The sequence below is a fragment of the Eublepharis macularius genome, chromosome 7, assembly GCF_028583425.1.
Source record: "Eublepharis macularius isolate TG4126 chromosome 7, MPM_Emac_v1.0, whole genome shotgun sequence".
NCBI lineage: Eukaryota > Metazoa > Chordata > Lepidosauria > Squamata > Eublepharidae > Eublepharis > Eublepharis macularius.
The window spans coordinates 43,747,753-43,769,063 of NC_072796.1; the positions used below are offsets into that span (position 1 = coordinate 43,747,753).

The 21,311-nt window shown below is 42.0% G+C and overlaps 1 protein-coding gene across 8 annotated transcripts in view; it reads right to left on the reverse strand.

Moving 5' to 3' along the window:
* Window positions 1–21,311, reverse strand: part of FARS2 (phenylalanyl-tRNA synthetase 2, mitochondrial) — a 346,061-nt gene that overhangs the window by 303,308 nt on the left and 21,442 nt on the right. For 4 of the 8 annotated variants that reach the window (XM_054985532.1, XM_054985530.1, XM_054985531.1 and 1 more), the window contains exon 3: window positions 5,076–5,206. The exons of 3 other annotated variants lie outside the window; for them this stretch is intronic. In XM_054985532.1, the coding sequence (XP_054841507.1) occupies window positions 5,076–5,078 (3 nt within the window). In that variant the 5' untranslated portion in view covers window positions 5,079–5,206. Of the gene's footprint in view, window positions 1–4,996; window positions 5,207–21,311 lie in introns of those variants that run through there. One more of the 8 variants, XM_054985529.1, reaches the window with a different exon arrangement.

A 21,311-nucleotide genomic window follows, 5' to 3' on the forward strand; every position in this document is an offset into this window, starting at 1 on the left:
CTGTCCTCATACTAATGTAACATAGTGGCCTGCCCAATGTCACACTATATAACCTTCATGACCAGTCGGAATTTGAACCAAGGACTGCTTGTCCAAATCCGTATGGGAGAGAGAGAGAGAAAGACTCCTTGTGCCAGAAGGGAAAAAAAAGTTATGATAAAAACATCTGAATCAGGCAAGAAAGAAAGAAAAAATCCAGTATCTCAGACCCTGGATCATAAGGAAAATTACAAAATTGCTCATTTCAGTGGTTTTAAGACTCATAATTTTGCAGGGGCGCGCTCCATTCCTTTGCAAAGGTCAGCCTTTTCTTAAAAAAAAAAAACCTCAGCTGTGACAAATGACAGCTGCTTAAGAGTCTGGGACTTGAATTTACATATGCAGGAAATCCAAGCCTAACCAGAATACTCCAGCTCCTTAGCAAGCAGACCTACAGCACACAAGAGCTCAGATCATAAATCTTATGATCCAGGAAAATTTCCCCTTAGTAAACACAAGGCTGCCCTTCCGATTTTCACTTCCAAGACAGGTAAGCAGCTAACGGCCAAAGAATTGCTCAGAAAAGGGTGGTATGCATTTTCTTCATTACTTGCAATCAGCATCCTTCATTTATGTGTTTAAATCTATACAAACCTGACCACCCCCTACCTATATATGTCAACACATGATTGGGGAAAATAGCTAGGTGGAATATAAATCATCAGTCATGCTAAAACGCAAGCTCATAACTATTGGAGTCCTCTAACATCATCTTGAGGATGTCAACAGGCAGCACAATGGAGACAAAGGAAAAAAATAACAATGATCTTGTGAAGGGAATTCAGGGGATTCTGTTTTATTGCTACTTTTTGTGAATTTTTGTAATGTTATTTATTTTTATAAATTGTTTCCATAAAACAAAAAGGACCGTACATTCTATTCCATATTCTACTAATTTAACTTTTGTTTATTATTGTTTAGAGTCTTGGAAAACTCACCATCTTTGCTTCTTCTTCCATGTAGTTAAAAAGATGTTTTATGATATGATAGAAAAGTCACAAGCCTGTAGTTTACAGAAATTTTAAAATGTACTATAAAAGATGTTGAAGATATACTATGGATATAGATCAAGATGGGTAGCCATCTTTGTCTGTAGCAGCAGAAAAGAGCAAGAGTCCAGTAACACCTATAAGACTAACAAAATACCCTACCACTAAGACTAACAAATACCCTCCCACTAATTTTGTTTGTCTTATAGGTGCTACTGGACTCTTGCTCTTTTCCATAGTATAGATAGACTGGGCTTCTCCGAAAAAAAGATTTTCAAAAACGAAGATGCTGCATCTGACGCCTGCCCTGAACTTGTGAGTAAAAGAACTGTGTTTGTTCAGTGGGAGAGAAAGAAAGATACTTTGCCCATAACTCAGAGGAACTCTTTAATACTACAGAGCCCTTGTACTGCAAACTGGCTTGCAACTCTCCTAAATCAGACCTGTGATGTGACAGGCTGCACTCCACTATTCTCATTTGTGCATCCTAACAAAAACATTCTAGCTATAGGCCTGTTTGAAGCTTGTTTGATGAGTGCTGGCTATTGAGGCAATTAGACACTGAAGTTTCCCTTCAGTTCTGTTAATTACTGAAGTTAGAGTACAAGGCAAAATAACTCATCATATGTGCAGTTATTGCTTCTTTTGTCAACTCTGTAGCACTTTCCTGGTCATCCAGTTTCATGCAGCAATGCAAACAACACTTGAAAGGGTACCACCTCACTGCCCTCATCCCCTTTTCCCATTCCAGCATCACCTTCCATATATACATACATACTAAGAACATTTTCACCCAGATGGCAAACAGTGCTACCCTGGATTTAATGGACTAGGACAGGAAGCAGGAATTTCAACATTTCAACCGGGAGTGCTCATTCAAGGTAAGATAAAAAGCAACACAGTGCTCTGACAGGCACTGTGCACAGTCTATGAACCTTTAAGGACTACAAAGAGGCAGTGTACACAGCCATATTCCTGCTTTACCACTATTTCCCCTCCACTGGAAGGGAAACACAGCTAATCCGGCTTTGGAAGGCTGGAACCGGACAGGGAATAGCACAAGTGGTGTAGTGTCAGCATAGGACTGGGGAGATTCAGGTTTGAATCCCCACCTATCTGTGAGGTGAATGACCTGGCCCAGTAGCATTCTCACAAGGTTGTTATGAGGACAAAATGGAAGGGGGAGAACCATGTATACTACCCTGAGCTTGTTGGATAAAAATGTGTTAAGACAGAAAAACACCACAATGTGGTCAGAAACAATTGATCTTTGCCTCCCAACAAATAGCAGATGGCACCTCTCACAACTGGAGGCTGAGTAGATTCCCACCCTGAAATTCATATTAAGAAACGTCTTCATTTTAAAGAACATTTCCCCAGGTTTTTTCTTTTCTATCTGACAGCAGCCCAATGTTTTCATGTTGAAAGCCAATCCCTATTTACATTTTGAAGATTAGTGACTTTTACAGAGCATGGCATTTGGTTAGAAATAATTAGAGATTTTCATGGATATACCTAGAACTATAGGGGAACAATTGCTGGATATGACCAAGAAAGTTATTCAAAACACCTATGTACATAGAAACAGGGCTAGCCCAGTCCCTTAACTAGACAGGCCATTAAGGGAGTCTAGAGGCCTAGAATAAAACAACCTTGGAGAGGGGCATAAAACAAGAGTTACACAGTTGTATTGTCATGTATAGATTAGAAGAGATATTTAACTCATACTAATGTATACAATGTACCAAGGTCCAAGTGCAGGGAGTATCTGAGAATGGCAGGAATATCTAACTTCACAGAAGCTGGCAGCATTATAGACGCATTTGCGGAGGACCAAAAGATATTCAGATGTATGAGAAACTTGTAATAACTAATTCTACATAGACTCTAGTGTATTACATAGACTCTTAACACGAAAAGTAGCAAGATGAATTAGCTATTGTTATATGTTTCAAGAAGACATTTCAGACATGGATAATCTTGTTTGGTGTATGAAATCATAACATAATAGGTTAGCCAAGAAATTGAATCTCTGAAGTAGCTATTGTTAAGAAAAGGTTCTGAAACACTATAAATATGACAAACTGATAGCAAGCTTCTTCTTTGAAGGGGCTCCTTGCCTGTGACTTTCTTAACTTTGGGTAAGATACTTTTTGGACTCGTAACTGCTCTCCTTAATGGTCCTTGTACTTGTTATAATGGATGATATGATTTTTTGTTGATTGAGCTGTTATTAAGAACACTAAGTAGGTATGCTGTGATAATAAAGGCTTAAAAAGGAAGCAGAGAATCCATAATTGTATTACTTATGTACCATACCCAGTAAAGAACCAAAAACGTTATCTGGCCAGGAGTTAAATGATTTGATATAGGAAAGCTAATCAGATGCTCAGGGCTTCTTAACTGCATGCCTGTATCAGAATCAAGTCTGATCAGAGTCATCCAGAACATGATGTTATGAAATTCATGTGCCACCATGGAAACATGTATATTACAAAGGAAATACTCTGTTATTAAACTACTACAGACCAACCCAGGTTACCCAAGTTTTTCTGTCCTGATGACATCTATAGGTACCTGAAAATTTGAAGTATTTAAACTTAAGACTGGATTTCTGCTAATTAGCAAGGGGAGAGGGGAGATTTATTGATGTAAAATTGGTAAGTTAAAAGAAAGAAGTAAATGCAGGGTTTCTTTTGTCCTGCAGTTTTGCTGATGAAAGGAACTGAATAAATATCTTTTTTTTTTTAAGAAAAATATTTGTTCAGTTCCTTTCACAAATATGCAACTGACTCACTAAATGAAGAACAGAAATTAAGTAGTATCTGTGAGGCTAACTGCAACGATCACAAGTGGGTCCTTATGAAATTCTGTCAAGTGGAGACTGTATATGCACTCACTATTCCGCAGTGTCCAGATTCTAACATCACAAAATAGTTTATTCTTCTGCCCAATGGAAAGTACAATACTGGTTAATTAGACAGATATGATTATCTATTAAGTTAGAGCAAATATACAAATACGTTTGACCTGGCTCCTCAATAGTAAGAAATATAGGTTCGGCACCAGAAATGTTTGAGAATATAGGGAAGCATTATCAAAACAGCCAGTGTGTGTAGTGGTTAGAATGTTACACTGGAATCTGGGAGACCCAGGTTCAGATCCCGGCTCACCATGGACGCTCACTAGGCGACCCAGAGTCAATCACTTTCTCCAAGTCAAATATACCTAATATTGCTATTATAAGAATAAAATAGAAGAGGGGAGAACAATGTAAGTTGCTTGGGTCCCCACTAGAGGGACCAGGATATAAATAACTTAATAAAATATAAATAAATATTAAAATACTGGGTCATGTGTCTTCCATTCACAGGCTAAACGGAACAAACTTAAGTGCAAGGCCATTGTATTCCAGCAGCCACAACAATTTGGAAGCAGCTCGGGAATGCATATTTATATTCCAACTTTGCCAGTCTTTCATCCTTCTACTATCTCATGCCTCCTCCCCACTGCTCCTTTAAAAACAACATTTTTCTCCTTCTCTCATACTTCCCCAGCTAGCACAAAAGTACTCATTCACCATGTCTGGATTGCATAGCAGGCTACACTTAAATCAAAGATACCCAAACCAAGGTTTTCAGGAGCCAATATGGACATGAACATTAGTCTGGAATGCAGATTGAAAGGCTGCAGAAAGTCTTTCAGTACCAAGGCTCAGCTCTGTGAGATTCAGTGGTACAGCATGTCCTCTGGATGTAGAAGGTCCGAGGTTCAAATTAAAGGACTGTAGGACGCAGGTGCTGGGAAAGACCCTTCTCTGCTGGAGAATATCCCAGAGTAGAAATCAATCATCATACAAAACAAGTCATCTGTGTTGACCCTCAGCACCATATGAAATAACAGAGGCATGGCATGGTGATTCTCCCATAAACAATGCACCATCTTATGAGTGGGAATGCAGCACTTACACAGAGCGCAGGATTCCTCATTATCAGCAATCTCAGGGAGGGGGCATATTTCTGGCTATAGAAAAATGTTGCCACTGACCATCGAAGTATCGAGAAGTCCCTTGAAGACACCTTAACTTAGCTTATCTTCTGCCAGTGCCTCTGGGTCTTGATATTCCAGCAGGGTCGGAAGCCACACAGGCAGGCAGCAAATCAAGCCAGCAGATGGCTCTAAACGAGGATAAAGACAGGTGACAAAGTCTGAGTGGAATAAAAATAAATTGTGAGCCATGCCACAGCGTTATCATTTTCACAGGGCCACCTGGAGGTGTTGTAGGCTTACCAATGAGTGCCAAAAACGTGTCATGCCCATCTGCTTTATTCTCATAAACTTACCTCATTGTGAGAGCACATACCAATGAAAATCCCCTCTCTGCTCCTCACTCTCAACAGATCTATTTGTTTAGACTGGCATGGGTCAAGCAAGACTCCAAAACATAGCAATTACTTTTAAAGGGCTGTAATTCTACATTTTCAACATTTGGAACCACAGAGCATATCAGCTACAACAATAATTAGAGAAATCAAGGAAGCATCAACAACATTTAGCATTTAAAGCAGAGCCTAAAGATTTTTCACATATATCTTTAGGCTACTTAATGAGCCAGCTGAGCCTCCTTGCAAAACCGTACAGGAAATACAATTCAGTACTGAGAGGGGAGCTACATGAGTTACCTGGGTTCGAGCAAGTGAACAAATTTATGTGCAATTTCACATTCAGGTGAAATCGCACATAAGCAGAGCACGTGTCTGCTGATTTCTCGGGATCTCTGGGTATGTGGTTGCATTTGCAAGTGTTTAGGCTTGTAACTAGAGTCGCTAGTGTAGAGCATCAGATTGGTTATGTTTCAGCTTCTCTCTTCCATGGTGTTTGTATCATAATTTTCATTCTTGTTGGGAAGGGGGTGGTGCAATCGCTCCAATTTCAAAAGTTCTGTCGTCATTTCTCTAGTGTATCTTCCCATTCTATTAAAAGCTGTAGTGGCCATGAACCACTTTTGTTTTGTTTTCTTACACATGCTTTATTTTCACGATTTTGAAAAAGCCCTGCTATCTTATGGGATAGCTTGCTTGATCGCCTTGCCCCACATTCTCATCTGTTATTGTTTTGGGGATGAAACAGAGTTACTTGGTTGAAATCATAGCAACAGAGACATTTCTCCCCTTTCCCTCTTCAGAGCATTAAAAAGTCCCCAATGAAGGATTTTACATACTGCTTTTCTAGAAGACATTTGAATTATGTATTACAGCTGTCCTTTCCCTGTTTCTTTTATACCACCCCCCATCCATAATTGTTACAAATGTTCACAAATGTCTAACTGTGTGAAAAGACACATCCACCCTTTATAAACCTATGTATGTGTTCCTTTGCCATGTTGTCAGTTGCAGTTTGTGTTGGTGGGGAAACTAACAAGTGAGTGAGCAGGCAGGAAGCTGCAAGCCCTGGTGCCTGGCCAGTCCACCCATTCTGTTGCCCTCCCACAAAGCAGCCCTGGCATGGCTGTGCCTGGAGGAGTGAGCCAGCCACCCCTCTCCATCCCATCTGAATGAACAAAGACGAGGTGCAACATGGAATTCAATCTCTCTTCCCCTCCATCGTGGAGGACCTGAGATAAAACTCCATGGGAGTGAGAGGTGTGTGACTGTGTGAGTGCACAAAAGGCTAATGGGAAAATGTGTGTAAGTTTGTACACTTGCTCAAACCCAGGTAACTCGTCTCATGTAGTTTCCCTCTGAGATTAAGTCCAAAATACAGGTTCAGACTGCACCATTTCAAAATCACAGATATGACCTCTCTCTCCCAAGTGTTTAAAAACTGTCTCTGTGTATAGGTTGAAATCTGGAGAGCCCCCATTTGTGTGGAGAGAGGGGAGAACCTGAAGAATGGCATGGGATATGATTCAGAGACTACAGCTGGAGTGGAATTGGCAGAAACTGCTAACACCCCAAACAAACAGAAGAACATTTCAACTGCACAAGTGAGTATTCAGCTGCAACCCTTATAAAACATGCATATTGGATGGAAACTAGCCATAACTTCCTAGCTTTTCATGACCAAGGCAGTTTGGATATTCAAACACATATCCCTGTATTTGCAGTCTGAAATGCTGCACTCAAGAAAGGCTGCATTACTTTTTTTTAGAACACAATTCAGCTCAGTACCATTTTGTCTAGAACTATGAAAATGTAATTAAAATCCCTCCTACACTCTGTTCCATTCTTTGGAGCAAATTTCCCTTCCGTTTAACCATCATTTATAGTTATATGTGCACTGACATTAGCTCAAGATCTTTGTAGACCAAACTCTGAAACCAGGGTTTTAAGTGGGTTTGCAAGCTCTAGTTACGATGGAACAGCATCGATCATTTTCAGCACCGGTGGATAGGTTACTTGACTGGGCAACACTGACACACACAAAAAGGGAAATTTTACTCCTCCTTGAGTAGAGATGTCCTCTTCAGCCGAGGACTGCTAGCAGTAAGACAAATCCTCCACAGGAGCCAAACAACACAGGATTCTCAAAAGAAATCTATAAGTTGAGGAGGGAAAAAAATCAACCAGTATCACCTAGAACTTATTTCACACAATTTTGAAAATACTGATTACTCCCTCCAAAATACAGTAATGTTTACATGCTGCCTGTGTCCAGACAATCAAAGAATTATTTGCAGTAAATACCATCACTAAGGGGTGGGTATCTCTGCAGTTTTGTTACTGTTACTCAATGACATGACTTTCATTACATGTCATCAGTAACCCTCAGAGATGGCCAGGAACAGCCTGACAGCTGCAAATGTCAGGTACTAAGAAAGGTATTACATTTGAAAGAGTAAAAAATAATGAAACCTGCTCCCTGAGTGATATAAAGAGATTAACTAAGGGTGCAGACAGATGTGATGTGGGAGATCCATGATTGGATCTCTAGACATTTTAACTTAAGAGCAGCCAGTGGAGAGTGCTGATTAAATTGAAAAGTGATACTGAAGTGGAGGGATTATTTAATCTTTTCTTCGATGCCGTTTTCCTAATCTAAATTGCCCCTTCCTCTTCCCACCCCCAGCTATTAGCTCTGCTGACTAGTATTCATTTTTTCCCCAACTGTGGAGTGAACAACAGCTGGGGGGGCAGATTTAGAACAGAAAACCAATGTATGGGGAAAAGGTTAAATTCTGCATTCCTCCAACTCATACTGTTCTGGCTTCAGGTTAAAATCAATGTTGGAAAATTCATTTATGGTTCTCCTATGCCATGTCTGTTTGCTCCTGACAGTAGGGCTGCCATATTGCCTGGTTATCCTGGTTATTCTGGTTTTACTCAGAATCTAGGCATGCCAACTGGTACCTGTTTGGTCCATTAGCACGCCCAGGTTCCCAGCTTTCATTTTTTGAAAAGTAAGTCTCTAGGCCTTCTAGTTTCAAAGATGTATTTGAAAATGGGCAGATAGCTTGTCTGCTATGCAATAGAACCAGGCCTGTTCTGCCTTCCTGTTGTTATAACCAATGATGGAAATCATGGCTGTGACCGACAGGTACAGGAAACAAGAAGTAATCATGCTTTGCTTGCCTATTGTTGCAAGCTGTTTTTATCTGAGCTTGGCTTAGTAGAGGGCCTGCAGCAGCAGTCAGTAGCTTCATCTGTACTTTCTGCTCCTTACTCTTTAACTGGCTTTGACAAGCAATTTTAAGGGAAAGTATCTCATGCCTCCTTGTGAATGTCCAAATTGCTGCAAAAACAACAGCAATAATAGAACCGAGATTCTCTCTTAAAGAAATATACAATGGCATGCTTATCAATCCCTTCCATCAGGTTCAGAACAGTGGGAGAGGGGGAGGGGGCTGAATCCTGCAATCCATAGGCAGAAAGCACTGACGGTTGTGGATGTTGTGGATCTTCCTGTCTTTCCCCCCTTCTGCAGCAAATCGTCTCCAGCCCACATGGAGTAACAGCTATGCAGGTCAGTGTGCTAGAGCAAGGAAGGGGTGGGCGGGCGGGCAAAGTTGTCCTTCCTGCCTCTTCTGTGAGTGGAGCTCCACTGACAGAGAAGGCGGGAGAGTAATTCCACCTCCTTCTTCTCCTCTCTGCAACCCGCCAATTCATGTGCTTATTATTCCAGATTATTCCCATGGCCCCAGGAATAAATGATTGTAGCATCCCTTAAACCACTTCACCTGGAATAATTCTGTTTGCTTTCCTCAAATGACTCTGGAAACCATGGCTTTGGAAATTTAAGAGAGCTCTTTCCCCAAACAACTGGCCCCTTCCTTCCCGAAACGTGCTACAGTGAGCGGGACGTGTTATGCTCTCAAGCAGGACGTGCAAAGGGATTGGTAAAGGAGCAGGATGAGAGCATGGCACAACAGCTGCACCCCCCTCCCCCCCCCCCATGCTTCAGAACTATTAAAACTATAGGCAGAACTCTGGGTTGTGATACAGCCCTACAAAATACTGTGAATAAATCTGATGCAAAGATGTCACCTTTCACAAAAACCTGAAAATAGATCATGGACAGCTGTGCTTACATTTCAGCTTTTTATCTGTTGTGGAAGTTTATTTAATTTATTTAGATAATTATTATCCACTTTTTCTTCCCAGTGGGGACCCCAAAATGGCTTACAACATTCTGTCCCCACAACAACCCACCCTGTGAGGTAGGTTAGACAGTTAGGCTAAAATGGACTGATTTGCCCAACAGGTGTCCATGGCCAAGTGTGGATCTGAAACTGGATCTTTAAGATCCTTCTTTGACATTAACCACTACACTTTCAAAGTCAGTCAACATGAGGGGTAATAATTTATTGTATTTTTGTACCACTGTTTCTACAGCACACTAGAACCAGTGCACCTGGCACCTTCCTTTTACCTGCACAATAGCCCCACAAGGTAGGCTAGGATGGGACTGACTGGCTCAACAAGAAATTTGGTATGATATAGTAGAGGTTTGAATTTAGATCAGGGACACTTATGTTCAAATCCCTGCTCAGCCACTAAGGGATCTGAACCTGAGTCTCCCTGATCTAAATTCAGTCCTCTAACCACTATATCACACTAGCTCCCTCTTGTGCAAACCTACGTTTTACTCACTGACTGACATTACAAAGATATCAAAATAGTAAGCAAAAGCATATATGCCAGAGCCCAGGGAGTACCAAAACATGTTGCTGTGCGAGCAATCGAGCAGAGGCGAGGGGGGTGGGGAGGAAAACTCAAACTGATGTACACAGTATACACAGAGATAACAGGAAAGGCATATCTTTACAATGGAAGGGGCTAGAGACTTTCATTTAAAAATAATTTGGGGATATCAGAGAACCTGTTATATGTATTATATTGGTATTACTATTATACCAATATAATAATATTTAACTGCTGATTTAAAAACAGACACACACACACCCCCAAGAGGCAGGGGGTAGAAGTGGCTGTTGCAGGGACAGTGTCACAGAGGTGGGAAAATCCTAACTTTCCCAACCACCCTTCTTTTCTTTTAAATATTAAAGGGACATGGGGGGAAGGGATATAGACTATCAACTATTAGTTGGCCCAGCTTTTAGTTACTGTCTCTGGTCCCTTGAAGGGCTATTATTTCTATGGCAATAGACCTGGCCTCTGGAACTCTTCTCGTAGAACGTAATGACCTTTTAATTATTGAAGGAAAAGAGAGATACTGTCTAACAGCTGTCTGCCAGGACCCTCCTTCCCTCCCTGCTCCTGATACCTGGGGCGGGGGGGAGGGGAGAGGATTAAAAAAATGGGTTCAAAATTCCAGTATTCCTTCCCCCCACAAACATCTGAAGAAGTGAACTGTGGCTCATGAAAGCTCATACCCTACCACTAATTTTGTTAGTCTTATAGGTGCCACTGGACTATTGCACTTTTCCACTGCTATAGACAAACTAACATGCTACCCATCTTGATCTACACACAAACACAACCCCAACCCCATTACTCATAAAATGGAATCTTGAACCACTAAAGACACAAACATTCAGAATAATAGAACCACTGCCTTCTCAAAATCAAAACCTGAAGTAATGATTTTTTTTAAGTGCTCACCCCTATTTTAAATACACACATACACTCAATGGGCTTAGAAGGCTATCACTCTGCTTAGGACTGTCAGCAGTGTTGCAAGTACACAAAGTCCAATTGGTCACCTTTTACTAATAACTATGCTTTCATATCAAAGTAAAAACAAACAGAGAGAGGCACGGAATCAAACCAGCAACTATGCGAATAACCATGCCCAACTAACTAAAGTAATTATGCAGAATTCTCAAACTCAATTCAAAAGCACTTTTAAATATCATTCAAGAGTGTAGATCACAACAACTTTGTGTTCCATACATACATATGTTAATTTCATTCAAATATTCAATAATTCCTTATATCCATACATATTATTGCACATGCCACTAGGAAAATTCAAAAGATGTAACTGCTGACGGGATCGCCAGCAAGAGGTGCCCGTTCCGGATTCCCCTTTCTCAAAGCAGTTACTCAATTACCAATTTGATTGATGTTAATTCTCATTAGTTAAATCCTTCAGTCAAAAGATTTTCATGTGCAAAGTGCAAAGCTATAATTCACTAAATATTTGAATATTTGAATGAAATTAACATATGTATGTATGGAACACACTGTTGTTGTGATCTACACTCTTGAATGATATTTAAAAGTGCTTTTGAATTGAGTTTGAGAATTCTGCATAATTACTTTAGTTAGTTGGGCACGGTTATTCGCATAGTTGCTGGTTCATATCAAAGTAAACAAAGGATGTTGAAAAGTAACCCAAAAGTAGAGAAAATTAAATGCTCTTCACACACACCCCTTTTTCCACTGCCATGGTATATATTACTAAAATTATTTGGCATCAATTCATTAGAGAAGATCTATGAATCTGTTTCCTCTACTTTTTGTTTAAGTTACCATAGCAACTGCTATATAGCACTGAACATATGCTATTTTTGAAGCAGACATTACCTTTCAAAATAAACACAATATGAGCACAAACAATTTTGCATTCTGTCTGTATCATCTGAAATGATTTCTAGTATCACTAAACACTCCAAATGTTGGAGAGAGCAGGGCTTTGAAGCTTCTGGCCTCCTGGAAAGCATTTTTGTGCAGCCTGTAGGTTTGCCTCAGCTGCTTCAGAATCCCAGTGTACTTTATTTTTACTGCTGGTAAATCAACCAAGACCAGAACTGCAGGGCAAACTCACCCCCTCGCCCCGCCACACACACTAATTGCATACTTGTATACGCAACGCTATCTGAGATTGGAGGACAAGTATCTACGGCACAGGCTCTCTATCCTTTTGGCCCAGAGCACCTGCAAACACTGGTAATCTCTTAACAGGAGAGGAAAAGAGGACAGGACAAACTTGAGGTTGCTGTTGGGTTTTTTCCCCTTCACTGTGGTGGTTTTCCAAAATACACATTATTTCCAGGTGGCGACCTTACAACTCTGGCTTGAAATAATTGCCGACAGGAGGCCCTTGTATGGATTTTCACAAAATGGCCTTCTGATTGGTTCATTATGGATGCATGTTCACTTCCAAATACAATCAAGCTCTGCATGTCCTAGACAATAACCTTGCTACTTAGTTAACCCATGGGTAAGTAGGAATTCTTGGTTTACTTCTGCTTATAATTAGTGAATTTTCACTAATTTATACATTCATCCACTCCAACCTGAACAGAACTACTAGAACATACTGAATAAGAATGTCACATTTAAAATATACCAAAATTCAACTCTCCTAAAAATATTTAGGTACTATATTCAGCATCTCAACATTTCATTAAGCTATGGGTAAACGCTAAAAAGGTAAGGGGCTTTAAGATCTGCAATTTCTTTTATAAACACTAGCAGAATAGCAGTCTCTGGCATAATTATAAATCTCATTCCTAACTTGCCTCCAAGCCTATTCACGAAGAATTTTGAAATAGAGAACAAGAGTCAGTTGGCTTGTCCCTCATGCTATTTAACTTCTACATTGAACTACTGAAAGAGGTCACCAAGGGATTTGGAGTGAGGTATTTCCAATATGCAGATGACACCAAGCTCTATTTCTCCCCAACAGTTAAGCCAGCTGTGTCTGTGGAAGTCCTGAATACATACTTGGAAAAGGTAATGGGATGAGCGAGGACCAATAAATTGAAGTTCAGTCCAGACAAGACTGAGGTGCTGTTGGTCACTGGAGAAGTTGCTTGGGAACTGTGGAGTCAGCCAGTCCTGGAGGGGATTGTACTCACCATGAAGGAGCAGGTTCATAGCTTAGGGGTGCTACTGGATCCTGGCCTACAGTTAAAGGCTGCAAATTTCTCTGTAGCGCGTAGTTCCTTTTATCAGCTCTGGCTGGTTCATCTGCTATGACCATTCATTTAAAAGCATTTAAAAGACCACAGTGATCCATGCTCTGATCACATCCCAGTTAGATTACTACAATGTATTCTCCATGGGGCTGCCTTTGAAAACAGTCTGGAAACCTCAATTGGTCCAAAATGCAGCAGCCAGGCTATTGGTAGGAGGTGGTTACAGGGATTGTATCGCCCCTATGCTGAAAGATCTGCAGTGGTTACCCATCTGTTTCCATGTACAATTCAAAGTGTTGGTTCTTACTTTTAAGACCCTAAATGGCTTGAGGCCCAAGGTACCTGAACGACCACCTTCTCCCATATTATGCAGCCCACCAGTAAGATGTGCTTATCAAGCCCTACCTTCAGAGGTAAGCAAGTGGCAACTAGAGACAGGGCATCTTCTGTGGTGGTACCTCACCTTCAGAATGCCCTCCCCTGTTGTGGCTGGCCTAGTGCCTATTTCACTTTCTTTTAGGCTCCAGGCCAAAATGTTATCTTTTTATACAGGCTTTTAACTATGAGTTTTACCTTACCGGGTTTTTAATGGAATGCTTCTGTTGGATGTGAGGGCAATCTGGCTGCGACATCTGTCACCCCATTGATCGCCAGGGTTGATTTGGCTGATCTGGCCGGCTAGGCGGGTGTCCCCTTCCTCCCTCACCACTCCATGTGCATCCCTCCCAAAGCTGCACGCTCGGTGGAAGAGGATGCCCATCCCAGATAGAAGGAGAATGCTTCTGTTTTATGGATAGTTTTTATGTTGTTTAAGTCCAATGGCTTGTTTTATGTTGTGATGTTTTAAGCTGCCTCAGAAATATCCTGAATAAATAAATAGGATCAAATTAACACAAGAAGATGAAACAAGAAAATAGAGAGGAACAGCAAATGGCATCAAGCTTTTCCAGATGGGAAGAAAAATTACACATAGCACTACAGTAGAATAGATCCCAAGTGGGCTGGCAAGGCAATTTGCTGCCTCTTCTCTGGTAGACGTGGGAGTGGGCACCTATGATCCATGCTTTGGTCTATGTTCTCACTAAGCCATTGCCTTAGCTGTGGATGAGTTAATAAAGGGGAGAAGGTAAGTAAGTGCATAGTGAAAATATTGTTTCATTTATTTATTAATTAAAGAATGTATAGACCATCTTTCCAAATGTTCCAGAGGGTTTTACTCATAATAGTCACAATACTGTTACCTTAAGTTAAAGCACAATTATAAGAATCATAAATACATCAGAAGAGTAACATTAGCACAAAATCATAGTTTATGGGTGATTCCGCACGAATGGTTTCCCCTGCTTCAGCTTCTAAATGACCTCGATTTTTTCTTGTGTTTCCACACGTGGGAAGACAATCCTAGCAGCAGATTCGAAGTCACTGCACGTTTTGTCCGTTTTTTTTCCATCCTGCTTTCCCCCGACTTATTTGTCCATGCGCAGCAGATTAGGGATTTTAATCATGCGGAATTCTTTATCCGATGTTCTCCCCACCCTTGCTCTTTTCTCTCGCCCTTCGATTCAACTTAATTTGATTGGCCAATCATGTTTTCTAAGCTACACCCACTACCCTTTCCCTTCCCCTTTTTTAAAAAAAAAAAAAAGTAAAAAAACCGTTGCAACGTTTCTACAAATGTATGCAGAAACATATCCTGTGTCACATGACAACAGCTGACCAATAATGGGTCCATTTTACAACACGCCAAATTTGTTACTTGTTGCTCGCTGACAGCTGACAGCTACTGAGGTAGAGTGAAAGTGTGATGGAGGGACTTCAGCGTTCAACTAGTGGTCTAGGCATTTCACGGAGGGAGAAAGAGACCATCCTCAACACAACACCTATCACTAAACCACACCGCTCACGAAGAAAGCGAGAAAGATAGACGCGGGGTCATTGGTAACAATTTTCCCTCCAAATGTCTTTTTTTTAAATATTTTTTTTTTCAATATCTAACATACAACTACTACATACATACATACCCTACAAAACAGTAACTACAAAAGACTACAATAACACAAGGGATGGGAAAAAAGAGAGAAAAAAGAGAGAGGGAGGGAAGGGTGGAAAAAAGGGGGAGGTGCCCTACAAACACTAAACACTACATTTCTGTTTTCCCTTCATACTGTCATTATTCAAAAGTTAAAGCTTTATATTATATTGATGGAGTGGTTGACCTTACTAAATGCAAATTACAATTTAATTTCAAGTTAAATTTTTCTTCCCCTCCTGGGTCCCAGACGCAGTTCTCTCTGAGCAGCTGCAGCCGCAGTGCTCGTTTCCTCCCCCTCCCCCTCAGACTTCTCCTTTTCGTCTTGCTTGGTGCACTGGAATTCTGGGTTCCTGTCCTCAAAATCCCTTAGTTGATCTTCTGATAATATCTTAAAGGCTTGATCTTTATGGCTGAACCAGATTCCTTCCGGGAATAACCATTTGTACTTTATTCCACGTTCTCTCAGAAGAGCTGCGAACTTTTTATACTTAAAACGTCTTTTCCGAACTAGAAATGGGACATCTTTCAATATCTTAATTTTGTTGCCCAAGAAGTCCAAATCCGCATTGTATGAATTGTATAGGATTGTGTCCCGGATCCTCTTAGATGAAAAATCGATGATGATCTCGCGCGGCAACTGACGCTTCATTGCATATTTTGAAGTAGCCCGACGGGCTTCCAAAATGGCGCTTTTTACTTCTTCTTTAGTTGCCCTCGCGGGTGTCGCCAATAGTTCCGAGACAAGACCCCGTAAATCCTCGTTTTCCTCCTCTTTCACATTCTGGAGGCGCAAAATTGTCTGTGTTCGTTCCACTTGTAGCCCGATCAACTGATTCTCCACCAGTTTAAGCTCTTTATTCGTAGCCTTCACGAGTGACGCACTTTCCCGAGCAGACTTCTCTGCCCCCCCCGCTGCTTCCTTGATGGTTTTCACTTCGCTCTCAATTAAGCCCACCCTTTGATCTGTTTCATTCAGCTTGTCAACAAAGGGTTTTATAGCTTCACCAACCGCCCTCCATACTATTTCCTCCAGCGATTCTCCCTTTAAGGCAGCCGAAACTGACTTGCCAAGGGCAGGACTTTGGTTTTTTGTTGCCATTTGGGGGGGGGGGGGCGCCAACCAAATTTTGAAACTCAGCAAAGGGGAAGAGTGAGCCTTCTTAGCTTCAGATCTCACCTCTCCTTCACGTACGCTTGTAATAACAGAAGGAATTCGCTTACTTGTAGGCTCTCGCCTAGTTCTGCTCTTTGCCGTTTCTCATGGCCCGGCAGCACTCGAGGCGCCGCGCACGTCCGCCGGCCTCCGTAGGGACAAACGGGCAATTAACCCCCCGCATTGATTCCGGGGGGCTCTTCCCGCAGCGTCCCGGACCCAGCCTCCCTCACTGGGAGTTTTGGGGGCTAATCTTCGCAGATCAGCCGCCCGGACAGGGTGCTCGGCCGCTTCCTCTCGAGCCAGCAAAGAGGAGCGTCCGACATGGCTGAGAAAACGAAACCGAATCAATTTTCCCTCCAAATGTCAATAGCCAATACTCTTCCACAATATCGGCGGGAAGTGCTCTGGCCTATCCAATATGTTTATTTGATGCAACATTTATGTGTAGCAACGTTTTTTTGTGAGAATTTTTTTTCTAATGTGTTGGTTTGATGCAACATTTATGTGTAGCAACTTTTTTTAGGGGAAAAAAATAATTAAAAAATGAAGATGTGCATCACTCAACACTTCCCCCGGAAAAAGCGATGAGGAATCGATTTTTATCATGTCAAAAATTCCGCATGATGGACTTTGAGCTGATGAAATGTGCGAAACAAAAGCCTAATGTGGAATCGGGGAGAAGTGGATTCGTAGGACTCCACCGCGGCATGACTGCTCAGAAAGTCCGATCAAAACTGATCATGCAGAATCCCCCTATCAATACATTCTGAAAGTCTTCCCCCCTTCCCCATAAAGAAACTCTGCTAATCACACAGACACACACAAACACACACCTGATGTCCATAGCAACAATTGCTCAAGTAAGCCAAAGATAGCAAAAGACAAGAAATACTCTCTTTTATGGAAAATGGGACTAAAATTTTGGATATAACAAACTTTCAAACTAAAAAGTCTACAATGAAAGATAGTCGCTCAGTTTCTTCTTTTTGCTAGCCTGCCTGCCTTCACATACTTAATCATCTCTACAGCTCAAAAAAAGGGGTCAAATGTGTTTTCCCATAGGGATACCGCTTCCCTGTGTGGCTGGCAGGGTCCTCCACACACCCCCCCACCAACTGCCACTCTTCCCTGAGTTCATTTGCATATGCAGCCTTGATTGGCTGTCAGCCCAACATTCTAAACAGCAGGCAGGACACATGCACAACCTCAGGACACATTTAATGACTCCCAGTCATTGAAAGCGTCTTGAGGTAAAAATACACCTCCCCTCTAGGGTTGCCAATCTCCCTGTGGGGTCTGGCTTTCCTGTGTGGCTGGCAGGCTGATAGGTCAGCTGTAGAACTGTGTTCTGAGGTAAAAATCAGGTAAAGGAAACTGGAAACAGTTGAAGAAAGGCAGTACAAGACTCCTGAAAAGGGATTTTATATAAAAGTCAGTATGGCAACTGAATTTTTAAATGTTCATGGGGATATGGCACACAACCTTTCTAGGGGCCATTTCAATGCCCACCACACCATCCCTCCTTCAGTCCAACTCCACCTCACACCTCTTACTGCCCCCAAGAAGCCTCCTGGCAGATGTTGTGTAAGATATACCGATGCTAAAAGGAAGCAACTTAGAGATGCGGCAAAGAAATATGCACATCGTACTCCTGCGCTGCACTGAGCAGCAGTGGCCAAGTACCAGCAAGTCCCGAGTCCAAGGGAAAGGTGACCATCCCTGCAGGCCTGGGCACAGCGTGACGACCCTAGCAGACCTAACAGCCATGATATACCCTGATATCGTCACTAGCATGAAGACGTCCATGGACAGGTTGTGCAAGTGTGCCACTCTGACTCCCAAGAAAGACAAGGCTGCCATCATTAATGAAACACAACTTAACTCCCTCAAAGGGGCAGAAACAGAGTACAGATCTGTGGACTCAGTGGTGCAAATGGATGATGCGGTCTACTTCCCTGTGGAGTTCCTCAACATGCTCAACCCTCCTGGCTTCTAAGCCCACAAGCTTCTCTTCAAAGTGGGGGCTCCAAAGTGGGGGGAAACCACTAATGAGGTCTACAAAGAGGTCCTTCAGTAGAAAAATAAGGTTGTACATATTTTTCACTTTATTTACTGCACTACAATCTTTCCCTTTTAAAAATCTCTTCAATAAATGTTACATTTCGAAATTCACTTCATCAGTTTTAGGCATCAACATGCTTCACTTTATTCAAACACTTTTGTGAAGCTCAGGGACTATGCTGTTATACTACAAAACCAACTCAACCCGCCCCCTAAGCCAAAAACATTACTTACCCATAAATATTATAACTGGATTTAAAGTAGTTAAATACTGCAGCGAAGCATGGGCATCAAGCTAGTATTTAATATTTTCAATTGTGCGAAACTTCTGAATGTAGGCTTTGTAGCAGCTTTGAAAGAATATGAGCCAAGCTACAAGTGACATCTGACACAGGTTGGACACTTGTCAGCTTCCCTCAAGTTTTGATGGGAAATGTAGGCATCCTGGTCTTGCAGCTGTAATGGAGAGCCAAGCTGTAAAACCAGGACGCCTACATTTCCCATCAAAACTTGAGGGAAGCTGACAAGTGTCCAACCTGTGTCAGGCGCCACTTGTAGCTTGGCTCTATGATTACGACTGCTTTGTGTTTAGTGATGTTGATCTGATTCCAATGGATGAGAGAAATACCTACAAGTGTTACGACCAGCCCAGGCACCTCTCTGTGTCCATGGACAAGTTTGGATTTTGGTTACCTTATTTAATATTTCTTTTCTACCAGAAGAATTTTGGAAGAGACTTGCTTTCCCAATTCATCCCCATCAATAACAATATAGAGAGGTGTGACAGACAGGACAGGCTCCTACTCTGCCTCTCCTGAGGGACAGCCAATGGGAGCAGGTAGAATGCTGAGCCAATCAGGATTAGAGTCCATTGGAGAGGAAAGAGGGCTTTTGAGAGAGAGAAGGGTTTGAGATGCTGTTAAGAGAGGCAGCTAAAAATTAGCTGGCTGTTAATCTGTTGTTTTACTTTGAAACCTTTCCTGTTCAACCCCAATATGTCTTTTTTAGTTTAAAATCCATTCACTCCTATGTTCCACTGTATAAATAATGTTTGTTTGGATTTGTTTAACCGTGGCTGGTTTGAAATTGTTAGCTAAGGGGGAATATCTGATACACACATAAATGCTCTGGTCATGTTAAATGGGCCTAGTGAATTAAATGGTGGCAGCATATATACATAGGGGAAGTAACCTCTGAGTTCCCTTTTCCCCAGTAGCCCTGGGCTGTACGGGGGAGGTACATACAGGGAACCAGCTGCCTGTCTGGAGGAGCCTCTGGAAGAGAAGAGAGGATTTGGATCAGGACTCTGCCTGCTATAGTGGAGGTTAGACAGGTGGTGCATGATGGACTCCCAGCCTTTACCTGCCTGAGTGGCAAGGAATGTGAAAGGCTGTGTATCTGTGAGGTGGGGTCTACCTAACCTACCCTTACTCTCCAGAAAGGGTAGATGGGGTTTGTCCAGACTTGCACCTATTCAGAACAGCCTTGTGAAACTGAAAGGGGATGCCTCCTACTTCTATCCTTCACTATCCTATAACATAATAGTGTTAACAGGTTTCCAACAATTCACTCCGTAACCCAGAGCGCAGACGCGTTATTGCGCCCCTAGCGGAGATACGAGGAGAGACGCTATGTGCAGCAGCACCCCAATCGGGGTGGCTGCTGGGCGTAGGAGCCTGGAGCCACCCCCACGCACTCCCCACCCACAGCCCCCGACTGGGGTGGCTGCCAGACGGAGGAGGCTGGAGTCGCCCCCCCATGCACTCCCCTTGCCCAGATCAGGATGCTGGGGAGGGGGCAATGGCTGGCCAGGCCCCTCTGCCCTTTCTAGAGTACAACGGGCTTTGTTTCAGGTATCCTGATATTTCAATAAGGCACTTGGGTATATGAAAGTTTATTTAATAAGTAATCCAGGGCTCAACAAATCCCAGGCACTAGGTTCCCAAGCCTAGAAATTTCATTGTGGTGCCTAGTATTCTCAACCATGATTTTTCTTTAGGATCTGTCAGCAATTCTCAGAGGAAGTATAAAGCGTTGGATCAAATCAGTTTTTCCATTGGTGAAAAAGGGAGGAAGAGGGTCCCCTTTGAACACGAGAAAAAGCTATCAAGGATCATGGGACCTTTCTGGACAAAAACCATGTGGAATGGGGGCTGCAATAAGGAGGGAAATTGGCTGAGATGAGTGAAAAAGCTGGCTGGACCCTACCCAAAGCTTATTTATCATTTCCCATCAGAATGTATTTAACTTATTTATTAGCCACCTTTCTCACCAAGATCCAAGGTGGATTACACAGTGTGGGTGAAATACAATACCATCAACAGGTAGAATATTCACTGAGCAAGTACAATAATGAACAATAGTTAGGACTTTCAGTGAAACAGATACAATAGGGTACAGTAGCAGAAAATTTGAAAAGAAGCATTAAGTCGAACATAAAGATAAAATCTTTCTGAAACTACTCATAACTAATTTACATGGAATGTTAAGCAACATGAAAACTCCCTAGTGGCATATAATTGCATCAGCATATAGTATCCAATAGCATAGCATTTAGTTCCTGTCCCTACCAAAGCATCCCTCTGAGCTATTTCTTATGACATAGGCCTATGATCTGGATAGAAAGCCCTCCTGAATCATTCAGTTTTGCATAGCTTGCAGAAAGCCAGGAGAGGGGGAGCTTTCCTGACCTCCTTAGGCAGGCCGTTT